Source organism: Colias croceus, chromosome 30 (assembly GCF_905220415.1).
Source record: "Colias croceus chromosome 30, ilColCroc2.1".
NCBI lineage: Eukaryota > Metazoa > Arthropoda > Insecta > Lepidoptera > Pieridae > Colias > Colias croceus.
In genome coordinates this window covers 2393847-2419798 of record NC_059566.1, presented here as the reverse complement: position 1 = coordinate 2419798, position 25952 = coordinate 2393847, and the positions used below count along the sequence as shown (strand labels likewise).

Below are 25952 nucleotides of genomic sequence, written 5' to 3'. Positions count from 1 at the left end.
AATCTGTGTGTATTTAAAAACATGTCATGTGTTTAGTAATTTTGTGTATCTTCAAAACGATGATAACATCTATATTCTATACTAATATTATAAAGCTGAAGAGTTTGTTTGTTTGAACGCGCTAATTTAACTACTGGTCTGATTTGAAAAATTCTTTCGGTGTTAGATAGCCCCTCTATCGAGGAAGGTTATAGCCTATAGGCGTCATCAACACGCTTAGATCAACAGGAGTGGACCCACGCAGCTAGTTTAAAATACTATAGTTCATGTACTATGTCTATACTATGTCTATACTTCTTGTTTATAATGCTTATAATTCTCTTATCTCTATACTATTTAATAAATATAAAACTAAAAAGTTTGTTTGTTTGAATGCGCAAATCTCAGGTACTATTGGACCGATGTCAATACGCAAGTCTTTCACCGTTGTACGCGTGATCTCTGAGTGCAATTTTTAGTTTTTGAAGCTTGAAACTTCTTTAGGCGCGTCGAGAGTGAAATTAAAAGGACGCGTCATGGCAATACCGCCACGTCATGGATAAAGGAGACGCGGACGATGTGATATCTTTGAATTTTGCCGAAGAAGTTTCACTTCTGACACGTTTGTCAAACACGATCTTTTTTTAACTAGTAGTGATGTCGTTCATTACGGATTTGAAATAAATGCTTTATTGTAAACTCAAGTCGACTTAAAAATAACAACCGTGACTTAATTAAAACCTGTGACAAATTCATGCAAATTTCATATTTTTCCACTAATTACCTATTAGTTTAATGCGCAGTAAAAATATTTCTGTCACGTTTTTTCCTCATATAAGTTTTTTGCTATTTTTCCTCCATTTTCTAGATTCCGTGCCGGCATAAAGAGGGGTCTTTGCATAAATCTGTGTTTGAACTATTTATAGATTGATTAAAAAATAACAACGGTATTGTAAATAGTAAATAATATATTATTTTTTTATAGACTAGCTTTTTACGCATGCCTTTAGCAAACATTGTTTTTACTGTTTTTCACAAATTTTAAAGTTATTCTACATTATCCTGATCCAAGCGGATACATATCCAGAAAACCTAAAATTTAATGCGAAAATGAAAATGAAAATGAAAATTTAACCTTTTTGAAATCAAACATTTTTTATATTCAGTAAAATACTTTTAAAATCCGTCGAGTAGTTTTCAATATAATTAGTAGATAGGTATTGTTTTTATCAGCATTTAGCATTTTTATAAAAATGTTTATATAATACCTATTACCTATGTACTTACATCTATGATATATAAAAGAGCTAGATACGTTACCCGCTCTCTATTTTGGCAAGAAAAAACTCAGGTAAGTGCCCGAGTTTCACTTAGTCACGCACCATTCAGCATCGTGGCTGGACGTTCTTTTTGTATTTTAATCGGCAGTTGTTATTACGAAGTACATGAGTGAGACATGTATTATGTCTCGTGCGTGAGAGTGAAAGAGAGAACAACTGTATTGGTGATAATGCGTTAGTAAGTAGGTATGTATTAATTACGCTGTTTTTTAGTGCAATGATGTTGGCGTATGCCGCGTCTACTAGTATAATAGGTCATTGACTTACATAGGCCTGTTTGAATTTTATTTTAAAGGCTTAGGGCTGATTTTTCAATCGTTGGTTAAAACTTATTCATCGAATAACGTATTAAACTAACATTTCAAAAATGTATTCTAATTGTCCGTATAGGACAGTTTACAGGTGATATTTTAAAATGTTCGTGTAATACTTTATTGGACGGATAAATTTTAACCAAAGATTGAAAAATCGGCCCTATGTAACGATAGGAATACGCGGGAAAATGAAATACAAAAGGAAACTTTTACCCTTCGAGCCATTTGTTATTTCAATTTATGTTAAATTTTGTGAGGAAATTATTTTAACGAAACGCCTTTAAGGATAATTTTGATTCTAATTAACGTCGTATCTAAGGTTTTGTTTGGAAGGATTTTTTTTTTTCATTTTTAGAACAGGAAAAACATTGATTTACTCCGAACCGTCGGCAAAAATGATCCAAATTTATTGATATTTCAAATAGAAGGATATTACTTTGGAAAATAAATGTAGTCTGTTTTAACGTGTTCCTTCAACTATGTTCTTTTTAAATTTCATACAAATCGGCAGAGTGGTTTAAAACAGACAGACGGACTTTACCATGCATAACAATATACTGTGTGGCTAGTGGATTTGTCATCGTAAAATTCTTATATTACAATACTAGCTGTGCTCCGCAGTTTTACCCCCATTGTTCCGCTCCTGTAGGCCTTAGCGAGATGATATAATATAGCCTATAGCCTTCCTCGATAAATGGACTATCTAATAGTGAAATAATTATATACAGGCGCGTTTAAACTGACAATTTTTAAAAGTTACGGTGACATTAACATAAACCTCCTTTTAACAAAGTTGGTAAACAACCGTCGCACAGTTATATGATTAAATCATAAACAATGTGTTCATTAACATTATTATTTAACATAACTGGCTTTAAACCATAGAACGCGGTAGTGTACCTTAAAAGTAAACTAACTTACGTATCACATAGTACATAGTTAGTTACTTATTTATATTACACTAGCTTTCCACCCGCGGCTTCGTCCGCGCAGTCAAAGAAAAACCCGCATAGCTCCCGTTCCCGTGCGATTTCCGGGATAAAACCTATCCTATGTCCCGGGGTAATAAGCCTATGTCCTTTCTCGGGTAGCAAAATATCTCTATACCAAATTTCATGCAAATTGGTTCAGTAGTTAAGATAAGGCGTGATTGAGTAACAGACAGACAGAGTTACTTTCGCATTTATAATATTAGTATGGATATATAGTTTTTATCTACAGTTTTATATATATAACTATATACTAATATTATAAAGCTGAAGAGTTTGTTTGTTTGTTTGTTTGTTTGTTTGTTTGTTTGTTTGTTTGTTTGAACGCACTAATCTCGGGAACTACTGGTCCGATTTGAAAAATTTTTTCGCTGTTAGATAGCCCATTTATCGAGGAAGGTTACAGGCTATATTTCATCACGCTACGGGCAACAGGAGTGGAGCCACGGGGGTGAAACCGCGCGGAGCAGCTAGTATAACTATATGTGCCTCGCGGTAATACCCGCATTGCTTCACACTTATTAGTCTTAGAGTGATGATACATTTGCCTACCTTAGCCTTCCTCTATAAATAGACTATCTACATTGAAAGAATTTTTCAAATAGGACCAGTAGTTCCTGAGATTAGCGTGTTCAAAATAACAAACTCTTCAGCTTTATACGGCGAGCATGTAGGAAAAAAAATGGATTTTAACACGCTTTTATTAGCTTCACCTGTATGTTTGTATGTAACCGACTTCTTTACTCGATTTTGACTCACTTTAAACGGACAGATTTAATTCAAACTTTGTACACTTATCTAGTATCGGTGACAATACCTACATATATGCACATGAGTTTCATGAGTTTTTTTTTATTATATTGAATTAATCTGCGCTTGTGTAGAATCTAGGTTACTGTAGTATGAATATCTATGTTTATATAGGTCGTTCCAGGTCAGTAGGTACGTAGTTTAATTGACGAGTGTATCAATTAAAAGCAAGATGCTTGAATGATGAAATATTATTATTACACTTTTATAAGCTTCTTGGTAGATTAGTTAACTATACGGGTTTTCCTTTGAAAACGCGGGCGAAGACGCGGGCGAAAAGCTAGTAAAGAAATAATTATAAATGAAAAATTAGCTTTGGAAAAGCCCGCTACGTAAAGTCACCCCTTTTTCTACCCCAAAAGTTAACCCTTCGTAAAACGCAATGACACAAACCAACCCTCGCATTTTACAATCGATTTTCCATTGAAAATAATTCTAATAACATTTTAATTATTATCACTACATATTGACTATATGGTATCTATACTGGTATTATAAAGCTGAAGAGTTTGTTTGTTTGTTGGAACGCGCTAATCTCAGGAACTACTGGTCCGATTTGAAAAATTATTTCGGTGTTAGATAGTCCATTTATCAAGGAAGTCTATAGGCTATATATCATCACGCTAAAACCAACAGGAGCGGGGCAACGCAGGTAAACTGTGGAAACGCAAACGTTGTCATGGCAACGGCATCGCTTTCTGCGCGGGAGAGAATATTTGTGCGGTATATGAGCATTGAGCATGTAGACTGCTTTGCATGATTGTAATTACATTACTTTATGTGCTTTTAACATAACATAGTAGGTATAATAGTGTCTATGGTATAATTTAACTTAAAATTAGAGAGAGAAAGAAAATCAATTTTCAATTTCATTAAAAAAGCAATATTGCTGATGCATTGTGAAGAGGGTCCATTATACGATATTTCGAACATATATACAGAGTAATGTATCTATAATATAAAAATGAATCGCAAAATTTGTTGGTAAGCGCATAACTCGAGAACAACTGAACCGATTTCGTTAATTCTTTTTTTATTACATTTCTTGAAGAACGAGGATGGTTCTTATGGAGAGAAAACTTAAAAATGTACCACGGGCGAAGCCGCTTTTTTTTTTTTTTTTTTTTTATTGTTTGATAGGAAAGCGCTTGACCACTATCTCGCCTGATGGAAAGCTGAGATGTGGCCTAAGATGGAGCGCGCTTTCCTAGAAGGTACCTGTTCACTCTTTTCTTGAAGACCTCCATATTGTACTCGTCGGGGAACACAGACTCAGGAAGCATGTTCCAGTCCCTCGCGGTTCGAATGAAGAATGTCGATCCGAACCGCTTTGTCCGGGTACATGGAACGTCCACCATATGGCGGTGCCTAGAGTCTGTGCGCCTCGACGAACGATGGAAAAACGGGGATGGCGGAATTAGATCGTGCAATTCCGCAGCGCACTCACCAAAGTGTATCCGATAAAATACCGATAAACTTGCCACTCTGCGACGATGGGCGAGGCTCTGGAGTTTTTTGCCTACTAGCTCATCGTCGTTTATTAGCCTCTTGGCACGCCTCTCTATCGCCTCAAGCGCCTCCAGCTGGTACTTGGCTGATCCATCCCAGAGGTGAGAACAGTATTCAATGCACGAACGGACTTGTGCTTGATAGAGATTGAGCAACTGTCCCGGACTGAAATACTGTCTCACCTTCGCCAGAATACCAAGCTTTTTTGAGGCTACTTGGGCTTTTGATTCGATGTATGAACCAAAATTAAGAGTAGGCGTTAAGGTGATACCAAGAAGCTCGAGGTGGTCAGTTATCGGCACAGATACACCTTGGAAAGACGGAGTCAGGTTGAAAGGACTCCGTTTAGCGGAAAATAGACACGCCTGGGTCTTAGTCGCATTGAACTTGACCAGATTGGCCTCGCCCCAATCGGAGACTGCCTGTAAGGACAAGTTCAAGCGATCGACCATCGCCTCCCGCAGAGACTGGATTTGTGCCGTACTAGCACGCGCGTTGGATACGTATCTCTCCACAACAGTGCTATCGTCTGCGTACCCATAGATACCGGGTTTCAGCAGATCGTTAATGTGTAGCAGGAATAGTGTTGCGGAGAGAACTGATCCCTGAGGGACCCCGGCGTTTATAGCCAATTGGTCGGACGAGCAGCCGTCGACGACTACTCGTATCGACCGGTCTCTCAGAAAATCTGTGATCCATGCGCAGAAACCAGCAGGCAGACCGTACGATGGAAGCTTGCCAATAAGGCTATCATGCCAGACCTTGTCGAAGGCTTTCGAGATATCAAGGGAGACAGCAAGTGCTTCCCCATGATTCTCTATGGCCTCGCTCCAGATATAGGTAGCACACGCTAGAAGATCCCCAGTGGACCGATTTCGGCGAAATCCGTATTGGCGGTCACTGAGTAGATCGTTCGCTTCTAGGTGTGCCATAAGCCTGCTGTTCAGTACACGTTCCATAGTCTTGCAGAGTATGGACGTGACTGAAATTGGCCTATAATTGGAGGGGTCGGCACGACTGCCTTTTTTGGGCACAGGCTGCACATTAGCAAGCTTCCACGATTTCGGTACTTTTCCAGTCGTCATCGAAAGGCGAAAGAGGCGTGTCAGAACAGGAGCGAGCTCAGGCGCACAGGTTTTTAGTACTATGGCTGGAATACCATCAGGGCCACTAGCTTTATTCACATCAAGATTCCGCAGCGTTTTAAGAACCTCAGTCTGACGGATGCGAATTTCCGGCATATTCGCCTCGCAACCAGGTAGACTGGGAGGTTTGGCGCTTGCAGGATCCAGACGCGAATTTTCTGCGAACAGAGTAGCAAATAGGTTCGCTTTCTCTGCGGCAGTGTGAGCTAGCGTCCCATCCGGTCTCAGCAGTGGAGGAAGTGAGGGGCGGCAGAAATTCGATTCAACCGACTTTGCCAGGGACCAAAACGCTTTACTACCGGAGGGGTAAGAAGCCAGTTTGTTCCCTATACGGCTAACGTGGTCAAATCGAGCTTTCCGTAGAGCTTTCTTGCAGGACTTGGCGGCCCGGTTAAAGGCTTTCTTCTTCTCTGATACGTCCTTGGCCTTGCGGTGTCGAGCATCAGTCCAAGCCAGATATGCCTCATGCTTAAGCGCTTCAGCGCGTTTGCACTCGGCTCTGAACCAGGGCTGAGCTTTACTGGACGTGGCTACATCGGAGAATGGAATATAGTACTCCATTCCCTGCCGCAGCACATCTGTCACAGCATCCGCACAGGTCGAAGGGTCTTCGGAAGAAAAGCAAACAGACCGCCAGGGATAAGACGCAAAGAAGGAACGCATCTCGTCCCAATCTGCTGACTTGTATCGCCACACGCGCCGAGAGCCCCTGGGACTGGGATCGGGCGGCGAGTAGACAGATACAGACTTCACCAGACAGTGATCGGAGCTGCCAAGCGGCGCGGAAATCGCAACCGAGTAACGGTCCGGATCTGTTGTCAGCAGAAGGTCCAAGCAATTGGCTGTATGGCTCTCAACATCAGGAACCCGCGTCGCTCCTTGGACCAGCTGGGTGAGATTTAACGCTATAGCGAGCTTACGCGTCTCTCTCCCAGCGAGATCAGTGCTCTGGTACGGGAATAGCCACTCCTGGTGGTGGGCATTGAAATCCCCCAGTAGCACTAGCTGAGCGGAAGGGAATTTGTGTTGAGCAGCATCCGCCGCCTCACTTAGGTACTCTGTGAGCCTGATAGTCTCCTGGTCTCCGCTGTGCGCTCGGTAGACACAAGCATAGACAAAATAGAGTAATAAATAGATTTGGATATTAGTGACATCTCTGATACTATTTCTAAAGCCTCTCTTCCGCGCTCCACTGCACGTATCGCGATGGAAGTGATGGAACACACTCGACAAGCCCGCATTGTGCTGCGGGAACACGGTATGTGTAATTGTGTAGCCGATATACATAGATAAAAAAAATATTAGAACAATATGTTTGATAAATCATTGCAATAGTTCAGAATCGTAGTGGCCAAATCTGTCATGCAATTTTCCGCATACAAATAATCTTCATGCAGAAAGATACGTTCTTTATTTATTGACACTAAAACTTAGAAAAGAAAACGATGTATTTATTAAAGTCATTTTTTTTTTAATTTAATGAGCAACAATTATGCAATACAGTTAATTAATAATTTCGCACAGAATAGACATACAACCGCTTCTAAATTAATTTTATATTAAAAAGAGACACGCTCCCATTTTAACGTCTAGACTAATTATAAATTGACTAGACAATGTTCACGACTTCACTTTATCATATTTTTTTCTAGCAATCCTAATTTTTATTTTGATTTTTCATTAAAAATATATTAACTTGTACTTTTTGCTTGTAGAGCGTAAGCTACTAATTACTATTAAGTATTAAGTAGTCTGTGCTTTTAGGTAAAGTTGGTACCTAATAAGTTGATATGTTTTCAGTGTTTCTTGTGCATTTTTAAGATTTTATTTTGCGATCTATATATAATATGCGTATATTGAAATATGACATGAACAAATTCAAAATTATCGAATCGTAGGTAGTTAAATAATTTAATTTATTTTATACAAGGTTATTATTGTAATTAAATACGCTGTGAGACCCCTACTTGTATTAAATATCGATTTAAAGAGAAAAGTAACACGCGCTATTGGGATCGCTAATTCTTTTAATTACGGACAATAATTTTTAAGAATCATTTTCTACGTTGATTGTTTTTCTATACAGTTGTACAAAGAGTTTTACTTATTTCGATTTAGGTACTTCATCGTTTGATTTAATGAGTACCTACCTACTCTTATGTGTGTATTGTACAAAACCTGCATCGAAATATTTAACAAAATACCGGAGTATTTATGAAAATTATCATGATTTAGCACTAAATTATTAATGCACATAAAAACCATACCTAATCCAAATTAGCCATAATTTATAGGTACATTCATAACATTGAGATACTAATAGCTCAATGTTCATAACAGAAAATGCTTCAAAAATCGAAGGACTCGCGGATCGCGAAATAAAATTCGTCACTTGGGAGATAAAACTAAAACTGCATAGAAAACACGCAAAATTAATTACCAAATACACGGTAGTTAGAAAGCGTTAAATTATGAAGCGAAGCGACGTTACATATATCACGGAATATCTAACTACATAACTTTTAGTCAGAGAATTTCTAAACGTCGAGAAAATATTTCTTGAAATTCGCGCTAAAAATTGTAATCTACAGGGTGTCCCACTATAATTGGTAAACTAAGCGCGAAGGGACTTGTAGTTTTGCATACACTGATCACGTAAAAAATTTTTAAACAACAAAATTACATCAAAAAAATTTGCTAAATTTTTCCTGAAAATCCATGTTTTCTTCTCTAGCTTCGCGCAGCCGGCATATACCACTTCGTTAATGTGGGCATTTTGTCTATGAAAACCTGTGATGAAAACATAATCTTAAACAATAGGTCACGTGCTGGTAGCAAAGCTGGGCGGGTTGCTTGTTATGGTATAGGGACACCCTGTTTATTATGAGTCAATTTAACAGTGCACCAAAAATTGGGCAAAGGCTCAAAGCCATACAGCCTTGTCCTTAAGTTTTTTTTTTTATGACACATGAAAAATTTATTGATTTAAAATCGTATAACATAACTGTACGACATCGTAAATAAAGTTGGAATTAATTACTATTAAATAAATATCATGCCGAAGGCTGTTTTAATTAATTAAGTATTTTTCTGTAATTTTATTAAAATATAGGTAACTCATGTACAACGTACTTAAGAATCAAGTTATGAATAAGATTATAAACATGTTCTTACTTCTATCATATCCTTGTGATATTTGAAAACAAATCCTATTCATATGTACAGAGATCGTGCAAACTGCAACATTGCATAATTATTTATCTATCAATCATGTATCTTTGTGCACGTAAGCACAATGAAACACAAACTATATTTGAATACTTTTAGAAGTAAACCAGACACCTCAAATATTACCGAGCAGTAAATGCGATTAATTTTTTCGCAAATGACTAATGTGCTAAAATCTAATCTGAATTGGTTTTATTATGAAGTTAAGTTTGCTTATGTTATAGCAACCTAACCAAAATCAAAAAAGAACATGCAAATTGCAATTTTCGTCTGTAGAAACTAGAAATTCACATTTGAATTTCGAACTTCGTGTCCCTTTTTTTCTTTTCAACCAGCACCTATTCAAAGGATTGTTATACAAAATATAATCGAATTAATTACTTACTTGATCCTCCTTCGGGTGTTCGTGTGTACAATGTGTATGGTGGTGATCGGTAACATATTCATTTTCATGTGTATACGAATAAACACAGTTCACTAACAAAACGGCACAGACACACACATACACATACATTTTCGACATTTCGGTAGCGATCACGAAAACATTTGTTTACATTTTAAAATTAAAACATACGTGCGACCATCAGTTAACTCACGATGAAACTAAAATTCAGAATGAAATTATCAATACTCACGTCGGTTGTCACCGACTTCACTCATGTCAGCTGTCAAATGACAGGTACTCTCAGTTGTACTAATGTGCTATCTCTCTCTTACATATTCTAAAAATGTGTAGTTAGAAAGAGTCGGATGCGTGTAATAAAAAACACGACAAGAAAGCTTTTGCAGGTAAATTTTTGATGCATTTTTTACTTGTCGGTCAACGTACTGTAATAAATTTTTACTTTGATTAAAAATGAAAGAGTTTTAGTGATAATGGTTGATTTGTGAAGATTGATTCATATTATGATACATGCACGATTCATGCGAATATTACGTATACAGGAAGTATATTTATAAAACATAATTTAGCTTCCTACTTACTTCATTGAACACATAAAAAACTTATTGCAAGCCATATAGTAAACTAGGTTTCCGCCCGCGGCTTCGCCCGCGCAGTCAAAGAAAAACACATAGTTCCCGTTCCCGTGGGATTTCCGGGATTGCGTCATTTCCCGGGATAAAAAGTAGCCTATATCCTTTCTCGGGTATCAAAATATCTCCATACCAAATTTCATGAAAATTGGTTCAGTAGTTTAGGCGTGATTAGAGTAACAGACAGACAGACAGAGTTACTTTCGCATTTATAATACCTACCTACCTATTAGGTAGTATGGAATATGGATTAGTATGGATGTCAGCCTTGGATGCTGAAATTGGATGGATGATGAAAATTGCTTTGAACCACCAATAAATAAAATAAAATAAATAAATATTTCATAGTATATAGTAATTTTCATATAGTTTTTGAAACTATTTAAGTAAGTAGTTAACTAGTTATGTATATATTTATTTAAAACTACACAGTATACATATTATATAGGAACTTCGTTATCGGTCGAACGTCTTACCTGGATAAAAAGAGGGTATTACAAAAAACTGTTTAGGGAGAAATATCGTAAAATCCGATTCCGTTTATACTTTATGCCACTATTTAAACAACGTGTTTCTGATAAGACACCCTTATGTTATTCGGGGTTAGACAAGTGGCTTTCTATTAGCGTAACGTTTGATAGAATAAATTATGAATGTATGAGATTGACGTAAGCAGTCGATACATTTATCAGGGGGGCAGGCCTTAGGTAGGTAGTTACTCTCGTATGCAATAATTTTAGCATGAAATTGCATGGCTTTACAAACAAATAATTGCACGATATTTACACATGCAGTATTATTTACTAAGGTATGTAGGTACCTAAGTACATAATTATAAAATACATAATATAATTTTAAATAGGTACGCTTACCTATGAAGGGAAAGAAAGGGAGTGGAGAGAGATTAATCTATATAATATATGTACTTACTTAATATTATAAAGCTGAAGAGTTTGTTTGTTTGAACGCGCTAATCTCAGGAACTACTGGTCCGATTTGAAAAATTCTTTCGGTATTAGACAGCAAATTTATCGAGGAAGGTTATAGGCAGAAGTGGAGCCACGCGGGTGAAACCGTGGGGCGAAGCTAGTTATTTATATAATAAAAATGAATCGCTAACGGCTATAATACCTATGTTGCTAGGCGCAAAACTCGAGAACGGCTGAACCGATATCGTTAGCTTTTTTTTAATATTCCTTGAAGTACAAGGATTCGTTCTCACATAATTCTAACTTAATTACGAGCGGCAAGTTATAAAAAATATAGTGCAATTTAATCCGTTAAATTTTAAATTTAGAGACATGATTTTAATACAATTTTTCAAAATAATATCGTGAAAAAATATAAATATGTACGTATAGGTATTAAATTATCTGTGTATGTACCTACCCACAAACAGACGCGCGCACACACACTCAAGTTTAAGTTTGTATATACAATATACATATTTGTATTGTAGATAAAAACCGTTTTAATATATTTTTAACGTAAAATATTGGTACTAGATACGCATACTTACGTCTCCACGATACAATAGGTTTAAGTTACAACATAAGTTCTATCTATTTACTTATTTAGTACACGTAAGCATCACTTAGGTAATACTAAGTGAAAAGCATTACGCAAACGATTGTCACTATAACTATGTTTGTGAATATAAAACAACATAACACATTTTTATTCGAAGGTTAAGCTATATCTAAGACACAAGAGTTTGTTTGTTTGTTTGAACGCGCTTATCTCTGGAACTACTGGTCCGATTTGAAACAAATATTTCTGTGTTAGATAGCTCATTTATCGAGGAATGCTATAGGCTATCATCACGCTAAGACCAATAGGAGCTGAGCAATGCGGGTAAAACCGCGATGCACAGCTAGTAAAAAAAAAGTGTGTATTTTTTTTTTTTGTTTCTATGTGTTTGATTTTTACAGCGAATAAATTCTTATTCTATTCTATTCTAAAATATAAAAGTGAAAGTAATGTATTGTTTACACGGTTGGACCACTGCACGCTGTACAGATTTTCATGGAATTTTGAGTTAAGATAGTTCAAGATTGTGCCAAGTTTCATCTCACTCATACTCTTCCGTACGCCGGCCGTACGAGTAATTTTTGGCATACTAAGGTGTATACTATAAAGATTTTTGTTCACCTATTACTATACTATAATATGTATATCTTACAAATCTTATAAAATAATGTGAGTTTGTGAAAATAGCTACATAATAATGTAAAATAAAACAACAGCAATTAACTAAAAAATTTATTAAACCATAACCATATTTACACTAAATAATAAATATATAATATACAACCATTTATAAAAAAACAAGAATACACAACTAATTTTAAAAAGTAACTTATACATTATATTAATCATTTTATATAATAATATATCAATGACATAAGAAAAAGGTCTAGATAGATAATTTACCCGGTAGTGACACGAAATGTGGCCAATTAGCCACATTATAATAAGTTGTCTCTTTTTCGCTCGCGACAGTTGAATCATGCCATCTCACTTTGACATCTATTCGTGTGTGCGTTAGTGTGCCGTTTGAAGATCGAATGTTGTGTTGGTAACCTATCTATACCTTTTTACTTATAATATCAACTACTGTATATTTATTTTGTACCTTACTAATTTCAAGACATAAAATTCTTGTCACTTTGTTAACCTTTTGAACGCCAATGACATCTATAGATGTCATGCGCAATCGTGCCCTGTGCGCCAACGACACCTATACATGCCAAGAAACAGATCATAGATAAATACAAAATAAACATATTAAACCTTAAGGCCCGGCGCAGACGGCACACTTTTTGTGCGATCGAGTCTGCGGCGCACAAAAAGTCTGCATGACGCGCAAAAAGTCGGTCGCGGATTTTTCACAGACTCAACGCACACGACGCACATCTTCGATCATTTTGTCGGCAGAGCTGTAGGGACGTAGACGCTATGGAAATCGTGCAGAGATCGCGAAGTATTATTTTGTACATGAAGTACAGAAAAAGAAGAAGAAATAGAGAATTTTGGGTACATCCTATACTTTCGGAAAGATTACTGAAGGGACAGTTCCATACTAAACATTCGATTCTGAAACAACATCCGGCAATTTTTTTCAAATTTTATAAAATGTCTGTTACTACATTTGATGAGTTGCTATTTATTTTGAGACCTGCTTTGACTCATTCAGAAACAACAATGAGGAGGTGCATTGGTCCAGAAGAAAGGCTGTCTGTGACACTCAGGTAAGTAAATAAAATATACATATTTATATAATCATAATTATATTATTTATTATAAACAACAACAAACTAAGTTTTTTATTATTCAAATGACAAATAGGTTTCTGAGGTACCTACTTATTATTTAAACCAAAGTCCAAAACATTATGAACAAAGATTTTCTTTTATTAATTAGGGAAAATAAAAAAACATAAAAATTTATAATTGAATTTCTTGAATTAACTTATTTACATCGACCTCTGGCATGATAATAGATCGCGTGCGTACGTCCCTAGCAATTGCAGATTGCCGACTAAAGTGTGCGCCGTCTGCGTTAGCGCTTGTTGAAGCTAACGTTCTATTTTTTTCACAGACTTTTTGTGCGGAGCGGCGCGATGCGGCGCGGTGCGATCTGCCCGAATTACACGGATTTTTTGTGCGCCGGACTTTTTGCGCGTCGTGTGCGTTACTGCATATAATTTCATAGGTTCTATTTTGACAGACTAAAAAGTGCGTCACGGATAGTCTGTCGTCTGCGCACGGCCTTACTTTTACGTGTTTTATTTATACAGTTTATGAACTGAATCCCCAGTTATTACATAATTGTACACAGTAAACAAAATTGCCAAGTAGTTATTCAAATATTTGATGACAAAAAATAACTTAATTAATGGCTAAAAAAGCATGTTCTCTCGCGCCAATGACATGTATACGTGCCTACTAGTGATGTAGTGTAATATTCAAGTAACTTCATTAAAATTTCAACGAAATTACTCTAATTCGCTTAATTTTTGTAATAACTACAAAAAAAATATATAAGCTTAGTCACTGAGAAAAAAGGTAAATACTACATTCTTTGGTATAATACCATATTGTCTATATTGTGGATATTGTTGATTTGAATATTTTCCTTTTCGCCAATCATGCGCATCCCTAGCACAGTATCGATATGCAATCCCTTCTGCGCCATTGACATGAATAGATGTCGGACTGGTGACGTCGTAAGCGCGTGCCGTGTTGTTAAGTGCGGAAAGTTGTAAAAATATTTTATCGAGTAGATATCTACCAATATTATAATCAAATAAGTACAAGGCTATTAATGAGCATAATAATTATATACAATTGTTGATTTTTCATTATTTTTTATTTTATCGTCACAAACACAATGTATGCGTTCTAGCTTAATATTTATTGTCCATGTAATGATAAAAATTCGCTTAGACCCAAAATGTATAAATATCTCTAAAATCTGTAGGTACTTGAAATCTGATGATGATGATGATGAAGTCTAATCAGTGCCTTTATTAGAATATTCTTATGATACAAATTGTCGCTATGTCATATCAAAATATGGTAATTGACCTAAATAGGTACCTACATAATATAATTAGTATTTGTAATAACTCAAGTATTAAACTAAATGATTGGAAAATAAATATGTAGTTTTAATGCAATTCCCTTTATTTAAAGGTAATAGTTGTTTTGATATTTACAAATAAACACTCCACAATAATACCTATAGTTCATATAAACTTAATAAATAAACTCGATAAGTTATAATAATATACAGCTACACATCCCTAATCAGAAGCGAGAGATTATAAAAAAAAGGATGGTTGCCCGCCCCATTGGCATGTATACATGCCAATGGGGCGTTACTGATAGAGAATAGTGCTGTAACTTGCTGCAATTTTATATGTATTTTCGTATCTCAAAAGGTTGATTTTTTTTGTTGATAGTTGCTATAAATGTGGTCTTAAGTTTTTACAGTAGGAGATGAGGTTAAATAAATATTATTTTTGTGTTATAAGCTGTTTATTCAAATATTCAGACGTGAATTATTATGTTTATCGATAACATTTTGGACTCCCTACTATTTTCAAGGTTATCTCATTGAATTTGTGGCTTGGCGTGGAGGGCACGGCGATGCGTTTTTGCTCTGGCGGTCAAAAGGTTAAACGCACACTGAAACGGCTTGACCGATGTTTATGAAATTTTTGTGTATCAATAGGTCTATTAACTATTTTAATAAAATAAATGCTATTTAAATACATAAAAATGCATTCATAAATGAATTGAAAAAGAATGTTTTTATTTATTATATTATGGAATATGAATTGGCAGTTTCACTTGCTGATAAAGTCCCAGATAGCCCATCACTTTCACACGACCAATTTTATCATACATTGTCAATTTATCTGATAGATAAGCTAAACAGAACATATCCAGAAGTTATGTCATAAATATTATACATACAATATATATTGAAATAAATAGGTGCAGTTTTCATAATACTCGGACATAAGAAGAACTATTTCTATATAGAATCAAAATATCAGACTTCAATTAACCAAAGTATTATGAAAAATACTCATACTTTTAACCGACTTCATGAAAAAGAGGAGGTTATCAATTCAGCCAGTATATTTTTGTTTTACTTTAACTATTTGAAAATTACTCCACCAATTCGTCTGATTTTAAACTTTATTTTTTTTGAAAACTAACGGAATTTTTAAATTTTGAGAAAAATAATTGATTGGTAACATCAATATATTATATAGTTGATACAAAATTCATCTAATAAAAATAATACATGTAATTTATCAATAAGAAAAAGCCATTTAGAATATCCAAAAAACTACATTAAAAGACAGATTGTCTAAATTATTTATTAAACTTTTGTCATTTGAGGCTCAGTGTTGTAATCAAAATTGCAAAAATCCTTGTAAAATGCCTTCGAAGATTCACACCTCTTACTAACGCAGTGTGGACACCTGAAAAAATATATTATTATCTAATTATCTATACTTGATATCTCTTGTATCTATACTAATATTATAAAGCTGAAGAGTTTGTTTGTTTGTTTGAACGCGCTAATATCAGGAACTACTTGTCCGATTTGAAAAATTCTTTCTGTGTTAGATAGCCCATTTATCGAGGAAGGCTATAGGCTAATATATCATCACGCTGCGACCAACAGGAGTGGAGCAATACGGGTGAAACCGCGGGACAGCTACTACATATTATAAATTTGCTAAGAACAAGTGATTGTCTTGTTTTAATTGAAGTAGATGTGATTAATAGTGTATATATTTTAAATTCTTTATTTAATATTATTTATCTAAATAGCTGTATTATATAAATATTTAATTTATCTGTCTGTACTCACCTAGACAGATATTGCCTCGAAACGGCTGGTCCGGTTGTGATGTGTTTCGCAACTACGTCAGCTAACGCAGCTATGAATGTCGGATGATCGTTTGGTGCTGCCGCTCTTTCTATTTGTGTTACGCCCGCCTGAAAAAACGAAAATGTACAACAAAAAATCACAAAAAAATATTAAAAAAATATTTAATTTACGAAAAATTTTTTTGTGATAAAGAAATCTTCATAATTATTTAATACTAGCTCTGCTCCGCAGTTTCACCCGCAGTGCTCTGCACCTGTTGGTCTTAGTGAAATGATAAATATCCTATAGCCTTCTTCGATAAATGGGCTATCTAACACCGAAATAATTTTTCAAATCGGACCAGTAGTTCCCGAGATTAGCGCGTTCAAACAAACAAACACACAAATTCTTCAGCTTTATAATATTAGTATATATTACTAGTATAGATTTATTAGGTTTTAGACAAAGCGGGCGAAGCCGCGGGCGGAAAGCTAGTATCGAATAAAAAACATACCTCTTTAGCAACTTCGTCACAATATTCAATGTCCAATTCGTGCAAAGTTTCTATGTGTTCATTCACAAACGCAATAGGCACTAGGATCATGTGTTTCACGCCTTGTTTCGCGTACGCCTGTGAAAAGAAAAGAAAAAATATATTAAAATACTAGCTTCCGCCCACGACTTTGTACGTGCGTCCCCGTTTTTCCCCGTTCCCGCAAGAATTTCGGGAAATCCTTTCTTAGCGGATGCCTACGTACTAACATCTACCTGCATGCCAAATTTCAGCCCGATACGTCCAGTGGTTTGGGCTGTGCGTTGATAGATCACTATATCAATCACCTTTGAGTTTTATATATATAGATGTACAACATGTCTTGTGATTTTAAAAATTGGCTTATATAAAAACAATAATTACTATTAGCGAGCTATAGCTACTTTTAACAGGGTAAAGTCTCCAAATAGCGACCTATAGCTACTTTTACCAGGGTAAAGGCACCTAATACCGACCTCAACATACTTTTACCAGGGTAAAGACACCAAATAGCGACCAGTTTTTCAATATTTACCTTAATAGCATCATCGGTATAAGGCTGTAACCACGGCAGCGGTCCAACCTTCGACTGCCACACCAATCTATGTGGGTTCGGCACTTGTAACTTCGCCATAGTTGCCGATACTGAAGCGGCCACTTCATGCGGGTATGTGTCGCCGCGGGATACCGCCTGAAGTGAAAATTTTTTTTATATAAATGATATGAATTTATAAAGAATAGAAAAAAAATAGAAAAAATTCGATCATGAGGCGGGACTCGAACCCGCATCCTATCGATCGGATTTTTTCTATTCTTTATAAATTTATATTAAATATCGGTCCGCCCCGGCTTCGCCCGTGGTACATATTTCGCAATAAAAGGTAGCCTATGTCCTTTCTCGGGTATCAAAATATCTCCATACCAAATTTCATGCAAATTGGTTCAGTAAAAAAATATATTTATTAAGCGTATAGGCGTATTCAGTGGAATTGCGAAAGTTTTAGACTATTTATATGATTAATATTCTGGAAATAAATTGTTAGAAAATAATATTACGCACAACGTATGATAAGCTATGATAATAATGACTTATAATCTCATATTTCTTTTTATTTTCTCTATCTAGTTATAAATAACTATCACATAATAATTCGCATTAAATTAATTAAACTTTTCTTACACATACATGTTATTAACAAAAATTATTAATATAATAAAATAACTCACCTTAAGTGGCAGACTGTGCGCTGTGAACATAATCATAACTTGGTTCCGTACACTGCCGTCAAACAGTAACAGCTTCTCCTTAATTCTTTCCGCGAATACTGTAGCTAGAAGGGGATTATTACCCCATCTTTCAATCATACTGAATTTGATGTTCGGTCGTTTCCTGCAAAAAAAAAAAAAAAAAAATATATTTTTGCCCCCTTTTTTATATTTCTAGACAACTAAAAAAGAGAAAATAGACTAAATGTGACATGTTTATATCAAAACTAGCTGTGCCCCGCGGTTTCACCCGCATTGCTGCGCTCCCGTTGGTCTTAGCGTGATGATGTATAGCCTGTAGCCTTCCTCGATGAATGGGCTATCTAACACCGAAAGAACCAGTAGTTCCCGAGATTAGCGCGTTCAAACAAACAAAAAAACTCTTCAGCCTTATAATATTAGTATAGATTTAGTGTATAAACCTTTCCTAAACAAATAACTATCTTTATCTTTTTCTAATAACTATCTTTAACTCACCTGTCTTTATAAAAGTCAGCTATAGCGTTTAAACTGGAGCCAGTCGTAGCACAACTGTATTGTGGGTATTGGGAGAAAATAATCGCTCTTTCTACTCCATCGCTGAAAAGAAAAAATAAAAACTCAATTGGTTTTTTTTTTCGCAATTAGAATTTTTTTTTATTAGCCTGTTATATCAAGTTTCGCACATGCTGTGTAACCTTTTTGCACCACACTGATAAGTCTAAATCTACCTTTTTGTTTCTTTTTCCAGCTAAAAATAATTCCGATTACATTTTTTTCGTCGTTCTTTTTATTTTAGTCGTTTTTCCTAACTCAATTCGTGAAATCTTATTGATTTGATTAATTTCTAATTTTATTAATAACCAAACTTAAAAATAAAACAATAATATGTTTAATTCTGGAATTCAAAGTGAAATCAATTCATTTAATTTGTCTAGATTTTAACAAAGCCGATTTTTGTGCAAAAATTGTTAATATTAAATTCAGTTTGTAATTTACATTTATTTTTTGGAATAATATTTACCTCTCCAATTGTTCCAAAGCCTCTTCAGTGAAAGGTGGTACATATCTGAACGCTATGTAATGTTTGTGTGGCGCGGAAGCTGGTAACATTTGGTCTAACGCCTCTGTTAGGAGTTTTCCTATGAAAAAAAAAATAAAAAAAAAAATATTTCTTATCAAGTCTTGGAGATACACCATCACGTCCTGGAGAAAACGACGATTTTGGTACCTTTATAGTTTTTTTATTTTGTTTAGTTTCACTTCTGACACGTGTGCTCGACACACACGCTCTTTTTTATTAACATAGTTATCAACTTCGCCATTTAACCAACAGCCTAGGACATTTACAAACCGGCTGGCATACCTTGTAAATCAGTCCACCTATATATCGGTGAGCCACCACCAATCTCCTGGTACTTCTTCTTCACCTCCTCTGTCCTGCGGCTCGCTATCCACGGCCCGAGTCTGCTTTGTACGGGCAGTTGGATCATGTCCCTGTCCGTCATGATGCGGTGGAGGTAGTCGCCTACCTGGGTAATGGAATATTATTAAGTTTGTTGTTAATTTTTAATTATATTTATTTATATAATACTAGCTTTGCGCCCGCGGCTTCGCCCGCATTTTCTAAGGAAAACCCGCATAGTTTCCGTTCCCGCGATTTCCGGGATAAAACCTATCCTATGTGTTAATGCAATGTTACCCTCTATATGTGTGCTAAATTTCATTGGAACCGGTTCAGTAGTATTTGCGTGAAAGAGTAACAAACACACACACAAACACACATCCTCACAAACTTTCGCATTTATAATATTAGTAGGACTTTATTGCAGACTCAGAAGAAATAGAGATACAGAAATAACATTAAATAAGAGAAAAACATGTACAAATGCTTAACTTTTAATAGAGTACATGTTACATTTGTAATATATCAGAATGTTATTTCGGAGATATCTTAAATGCGTATACAGCCCATTCCTGTATAGCTTCATTCGAATCCGTCCAGTAATTTTTACGTAAAAGATTAACAAACATACATACTAACAAACTTTCGCATTTATATTAGTATGATTTGTGTACACTTTATTTTTATTTCACACAAATAATTTTTGAACACATTCAAAATGTATTAATTTTACTTACTTGATCAACAGTCTGTGGACCTCCCATATTCAACATAATTATAGCCGTCTTTGGTTTTTGCACTTGACTGGCCGTTCGCACACTGCTGACGAACTGCGGCCATAACTTTGCGTTCTGACGATCTGTAATACATAATGCGTGTTTATGTTATTTATTTTTAAGACACTCTTTTTGACACCTCGTCTTGAACGGTTTAAATGTATAGCTATAAATACTATATTAATATTATAAAGAGGAAAGGTTTGTACAGTACTCCAAAATTAATAATGCGCATGTAAATCTTCGCTTATTGTCGTATTTCCAAAATGTATTTATTTTACTAAACAAATTTTACTAAATTATGCATGAAGAAAATGTATTTTACCACTCTTTATACATATCGTCTTCGGACGCTCCGAGAATATGTCAGTTACCGAACTGTGACGAAGATTTCTATGCGCATTATCACTTTTGGAGTACTGTATGTATGTATGTGTGCATGTATGGTTTTCACACATAAACTACTAAACCAATTACAATGAAATTTAGCACACATATAGAGGGTAACTTGGATTAACACATAGGATAGGTTTTATCCCAGGAATCCCACAGGAATGGGAACTATGTGGGTTTTGCTTTGATAACGCGGGCGAAGCCGCAGGCGGAAATCTAGTAAATATTTTTTTAATTATTTAGTATAGATAAGATTGAATATTTATAGGAGGAAGGAAGGTGCAATTCTTAGTAATTCTGCTTCGCGGTTTAACCCGCGTGACTCCACAGTCCACTCCTGTTGGTCTTAGTGTAATGATATATAGCCTTCCTTGATAAATGGGCTATCTAACACCGAAATAATTTTAAAAATTTAAATCGAACCAGTAGTTCCTGAGATTAGTGCGTTCAAACCAACAAACAAACTCTTCAGCTTTATAATAGTGGTATTGTGTCCTTGAATTTTTATTTCAAGATTATAAAATTATATAATACCTAATTTACTATCATATTTATAAGAATTTTTCTTAGCTAATATTGGTAATAACATTACAGGTTATCTTTTAGGTCATGCTTGTTGTTAACTTAAAATAAGAACTAGAGATTTGGCACATTTTTTTTCTTCTATTTTTTATATATATACGTAACAAATAACAATATATTTTTGAGTTTTTCATGAATTTTGGATAATTTTAATTAAATAATTTTTTATATTTCGTATAGATAATGAATACTTTTTCTGCTTAGAGCAAGAATATGTATTTCTTTTATAGCTTTAGACTGTTTATAATAATATGTTGATTGTTTAATAACTCAGCCTCCGGAATCACAGACACAATAGAAAATCTATTGTGTTGTGGTCCGATCCGATGGTTAAAATCTAACCTCTACAGATATTTATCATTCAGGCCTTATTCAATTCAAATAATCTATTTTTAAAAGATAATTGTAACAACAACAACTTATTCATTACTCCAAGATTTTGTAAATATAATTGCACAACTTTAGAATAATAGGGAAATTAAAAAATGTGTTAGAGTTGTTTTTTAAATCGAAAACACATAATACCTAATTTGGAATTGTAATAACTTGATTCCGCTGCGATTACTATGCAAAAACCGCCTGTCAATCTAAAGTTACCTACATAGTTATGTTACAGACAGTCCACACTACATTTTTTTAAATATATTTTGTTGGCTATTTTAATTTTTATAATAAAAGATAGACAAAGACGTTACTTACATAATGAAGACAACATTTTGAAAAACTATAGTCCTATTACTATCACAAATCTGCACTGAATAACTAATAATTTAATAAATTAAAGAAAATGTTTAAACCGGTTGTTGTTATGAAAAAATTCACAGCACTTAAGTTGACAGGAAGTTATGTATATATTTAAATAAAAAAACTTAATGAATTTCAATTAGAACAATCGATGAATACATTCATAATTCTGTTTCTATGGAATATATTTTCGATAGAAAAATGATTGCACAAGATAGGTACAAGATCATACAAGATACAAGATGACAAATGACAATTGAGTTACGTTTAAAAATTTTCTTGAAATGTCATGTGCGAATTTTATTGTGGTATGCGTAATGAGCATAAAGGTACAAGTCCGAGATGGGCCGCAGACCGCAAACTGCAACAGCAAACTGCAAGCGGCACCAGTTGTTTCTATGAAGATCTATGAATCGCTGCGCGTCGCGTCTGCAGGCAGCAGTGTCGCCGCGCTTAGAATCAATTTCATAGATGTTCATAGAAACAAGTGCTGTCGCTTGCAGTTTGCTGTTGCAGTTTGCGGTCTGCGGCCCGTCTCGGACTTGTACCTTTAACCTCACATTATTATTATATTTTTTTAATGTTTATACTGTGGTTTATACGTCTTATAGTACTTAGGCCGCGTTTCCATCTGCAAGAAAACTTCCGCGAGAAATGTCCGACAGTCTGTCTGACAGCAACTTGCAAGTCTAATTCCGCGTTTCCACCTGCAAGTAGACGTGAAGTAGACTTTCAAGTTGCTGTCATACAGACTGTCGGACATTTCTCGCGGAAGTTTTCTTGCAGGTGGAAACGCGACCTTAGAATGTACTGAATGTATCTACCAACGCTACCAACCTTGCTACCAACCTATACTATATTACTTGCTCTGTTCCTACGTGGTGCCTACCTAATACCTATTTAGTAAATGGAAAACTATGTTATGACGATTCCAAATTCTATGGCTCAAATGTGGACTCAAAGTATTTCTAGAAAATGTCTAAACTCTAATTGAATATGTACGAGTTTGCGTAATCTGTGGATAAATTTTTAGAGATTTCCTTACAGCTCAGAGCAATAAACCTATAGAGTTCTTATATTGAGACAGAACAAAATACATATTTTCTAATCTACTTACTCTTAGTCAATAACAGCATAAGCCAGATTGAGATAGCGATAGAGTATCTGCACTGTCTTCAAACGTAGCGCGCCGGCTATATTTTGTTTGCCTTCCAGCTGGAGGTCTCGGTGCATCAAGTGTTTTTAACGAAATATTTAGAAAATATAAAGTGTATAGTGTTTCTTTTTATTTGTCAGTGTGCTAAAATCACTATTGTATGTTTAGCTACCGGCTATCAATAGTCGAATGGGAGTTTTGGATGAAAACAATGAGAAAATATCTTTCCATCGGTAAGTGATTTTCAGCAAATTGTTAAATATTTATGTTTTAACCCTATTTGAAGGTTTTATCAAGCGCTTTTTTATAATTCTATGTTGTAACTGTAACATTTACCCACTTTATGGGGTTGTGGAATACAAAAGAATTAAATAATTTTTATAAAATGTCACAATATTATCACATTTGGCATTTTGTTTACCACCGTAGTGATGTAACACATCCAGCGTATATTATCGATTTATGACATAAAATCTATTTCATATTAACGTTGATTTATTTATTTTGTTTCTTATATCAGATTTATATGTAGTTGTTGTTGCAAATAATAGATGTAAATTTTCTACAGCAGGAAAATAAAAAATACCACGTTGTAGTTTTATTTGACTTATGTGTTTAGTTTGTTGTTTATTATTTTCTCTTTTAGATTATTAATAAATTCATTTTGTTTTAGATTTCCAGAGCTAAATAAAAAATGGGTATAAAACATGAGACGAGTAGATTGGACGCCGTCGAAATTTGCTAGATTGTGTTCACTGCATTTCGAACTCTAGAAGAATTGTGCAATCTTACGCTTACGTTTTTTTTTGTTCCTGTACATAATAAATACATTTGATTAAAGAAGGTGAATTTTTATTTGGAATTTTTTTACACATAAGTTACTTGTGTAACTATGTGACAATTAAACGGTTGATTAAATGACAGTTCTCATAGATGAGAAACTACTATTGAAATACATACTTGATATACATGCGTTTTCAAAGAAAAACCCGCATAGTTCCCATACCTGTGGAATTTACGGGATCAAAAGTAATTTTTCCAAATTTCATTGTAATCGGTTTAGTAGTATTCGCGTGAAAGAGTAACAAACATCCATCATCAAAAACTTTCGCTTTATTATTAGTTTGAAAGGAAAATGTTTTCTTTAAGACTGTCCTTTTATGAACTTGTTAAAATGCTGCATGATTCCTTCATGCTGACTGTGCCTTTCTATCTTTATTTTAAACTAGATTTCCGCCCGCGGCTTCGCCCGCGTTTTCAAAGGAAAACCCGCATAGTTCCCGTTTCCGTGGGGTTTCCGGAATAAAACCTACCCTATGTGTTAATCCAAATTACCTTCTATATGTGTGCTAAATTTCATTGTAATCGGTTCAGTAGTTTTTACGTGAAAGAGTAACAAACATCCATACATCCATACTTACAAACTTTCGCCTTTATAATTTATAGTAGTAGGATTAGGTACATTTAAGTTTTAAAATTTATTTTATAATATACTAGCTTTCCGCCCGCGTTTTTAAAGAAAATCCCACACAGTTTCCGTTCACGTGGGATTTCCGGGATAAAATCTATCCTATGTGTGTATGTACAAAATTTCATTGTAATCGGTTCAGCAGTGAAAGAGAAAGTTATCCATTCTCGCATAATTTCGCCTTAATTATATTCGTAGGATTAAAAAAATAATGTATTGAACTGAAATTAATTATTAATTTTGTTTTTTTTTTTATTATTTATTATTTCACGAAACCGTAAATGCAAAATGCATTCACGATTTTATCGATTGAAGCACATCCCATCACTATCACCTTCTATCTATATAAATACGTACCTATAGTAAAAATGGTGCCATGACTATGTTGAAACGTAGCTTGTAGTCTATAGCTATCTCATTCTTTCATACGACGTCTTCTTTAGATAGAGAAAAACAAATATATGTAAATTGTATACGCTCGATACAAGTACTCTATAGGTTTATTGCTCTGAGCCTTACAGTGTTTCCCTACAACTGGTATTTATATTTCTACGGACTACGTTATTTTCTGAGGTAATTTTATATTGGATATTTCATATACCTAAAGTAAAAAAAGATGAAACATATTACATATTATACACTAGCTGCGCTTCGCGGTTTCACCTGCGGGGTTCGCTCCTCACTCCTGTTGATTTTAGCGTAATGATCTTAGAGTATGTATTAGCAAGGTAATGATACATAGCCTTTCTCGATAAAAGGGCTATTTATCACCGAAATATTATTTTTCTTCACGGACCAGTAGTCCCTAAAATTAGCGCGTTCAAACAAACAAACTCTTACGCTTTATATTATTAGTATATATTTAAGATTAGGATACGATACTTTATTTAAATTAATTATTAAACA

At 34.8% G+C, this 25952-nt stretch overlaps 2 protein-coding genes across 2 annotated transcripts in view; both read right to left on the bottom strand.

The window, feature by feature from the left end:
* Positions 1-9897, bottom strand: part of LOC123704833 (leishmanolysin-like peptidase) — a 70098-nt gene extending 60201 nt beyond the window's left edge. The window contains exon 1 of the mRNA XM_045653328.1: positions 9700-9897. Within this exon, the coding sequence (XP_045509284.1) occupies positions 9700-9837 (138 nt within the window). The 5' untranslated portion in view covers positions 9838-9897. The remainder of the gene's footprint in view (positions 1-9699) is intronic.
* A 6322-nt stretch (positions 9898-16219) lies between these two features.
* LOC123704821 (ferrochelatase, mitochondrial) lies at positions 16220-22618 on the bottom strand. The gene is made up of 10 exons (XM_045653315.1): positions 22378-22618; positions 20665-20786; positions 19889-20054; positions 19547-19664; positions 19021-19122; positions 18505-18667; positions 17813-17968; positions 17260-17376; positions 16746-16873; positions 16220-16350 (listed from the first exon to the last, which is right to left on the bottom strand). The coding sequence occupies exons 1-10, from the start codon at positions 22391-22393 to the stop codon at positions 16248-16250; spliced, it is 1191 nt and encodes a 396-aa protein (XP_045509271.1). The 5' UTR covers positions 22394-22618; the 3' UTR covers positions 16220-16247.
* Positions 22619-25952: the final 3334 nt, after the last annotated feature.

Bases quoted from the DNA above. Each gene is read 5' to 3' on its own strand.
- LOC123704821 (XM_045653315.1), bottom strand. The intron at 19,665-19,888 runs GTATGCCAGCCG...TTTTTTTCATAG, and splicing joins TAGGTGGACTGATTTACAAG to GAAAACTCCTAACAGAGGCG. The intron at 18,668-19,020 runs GTGAGTTAAAGA...TTTTTTTTGCAG, and splicing joins GCTGACTTTTATAAAGACAG to GAAACGACCGAACATCAAAT.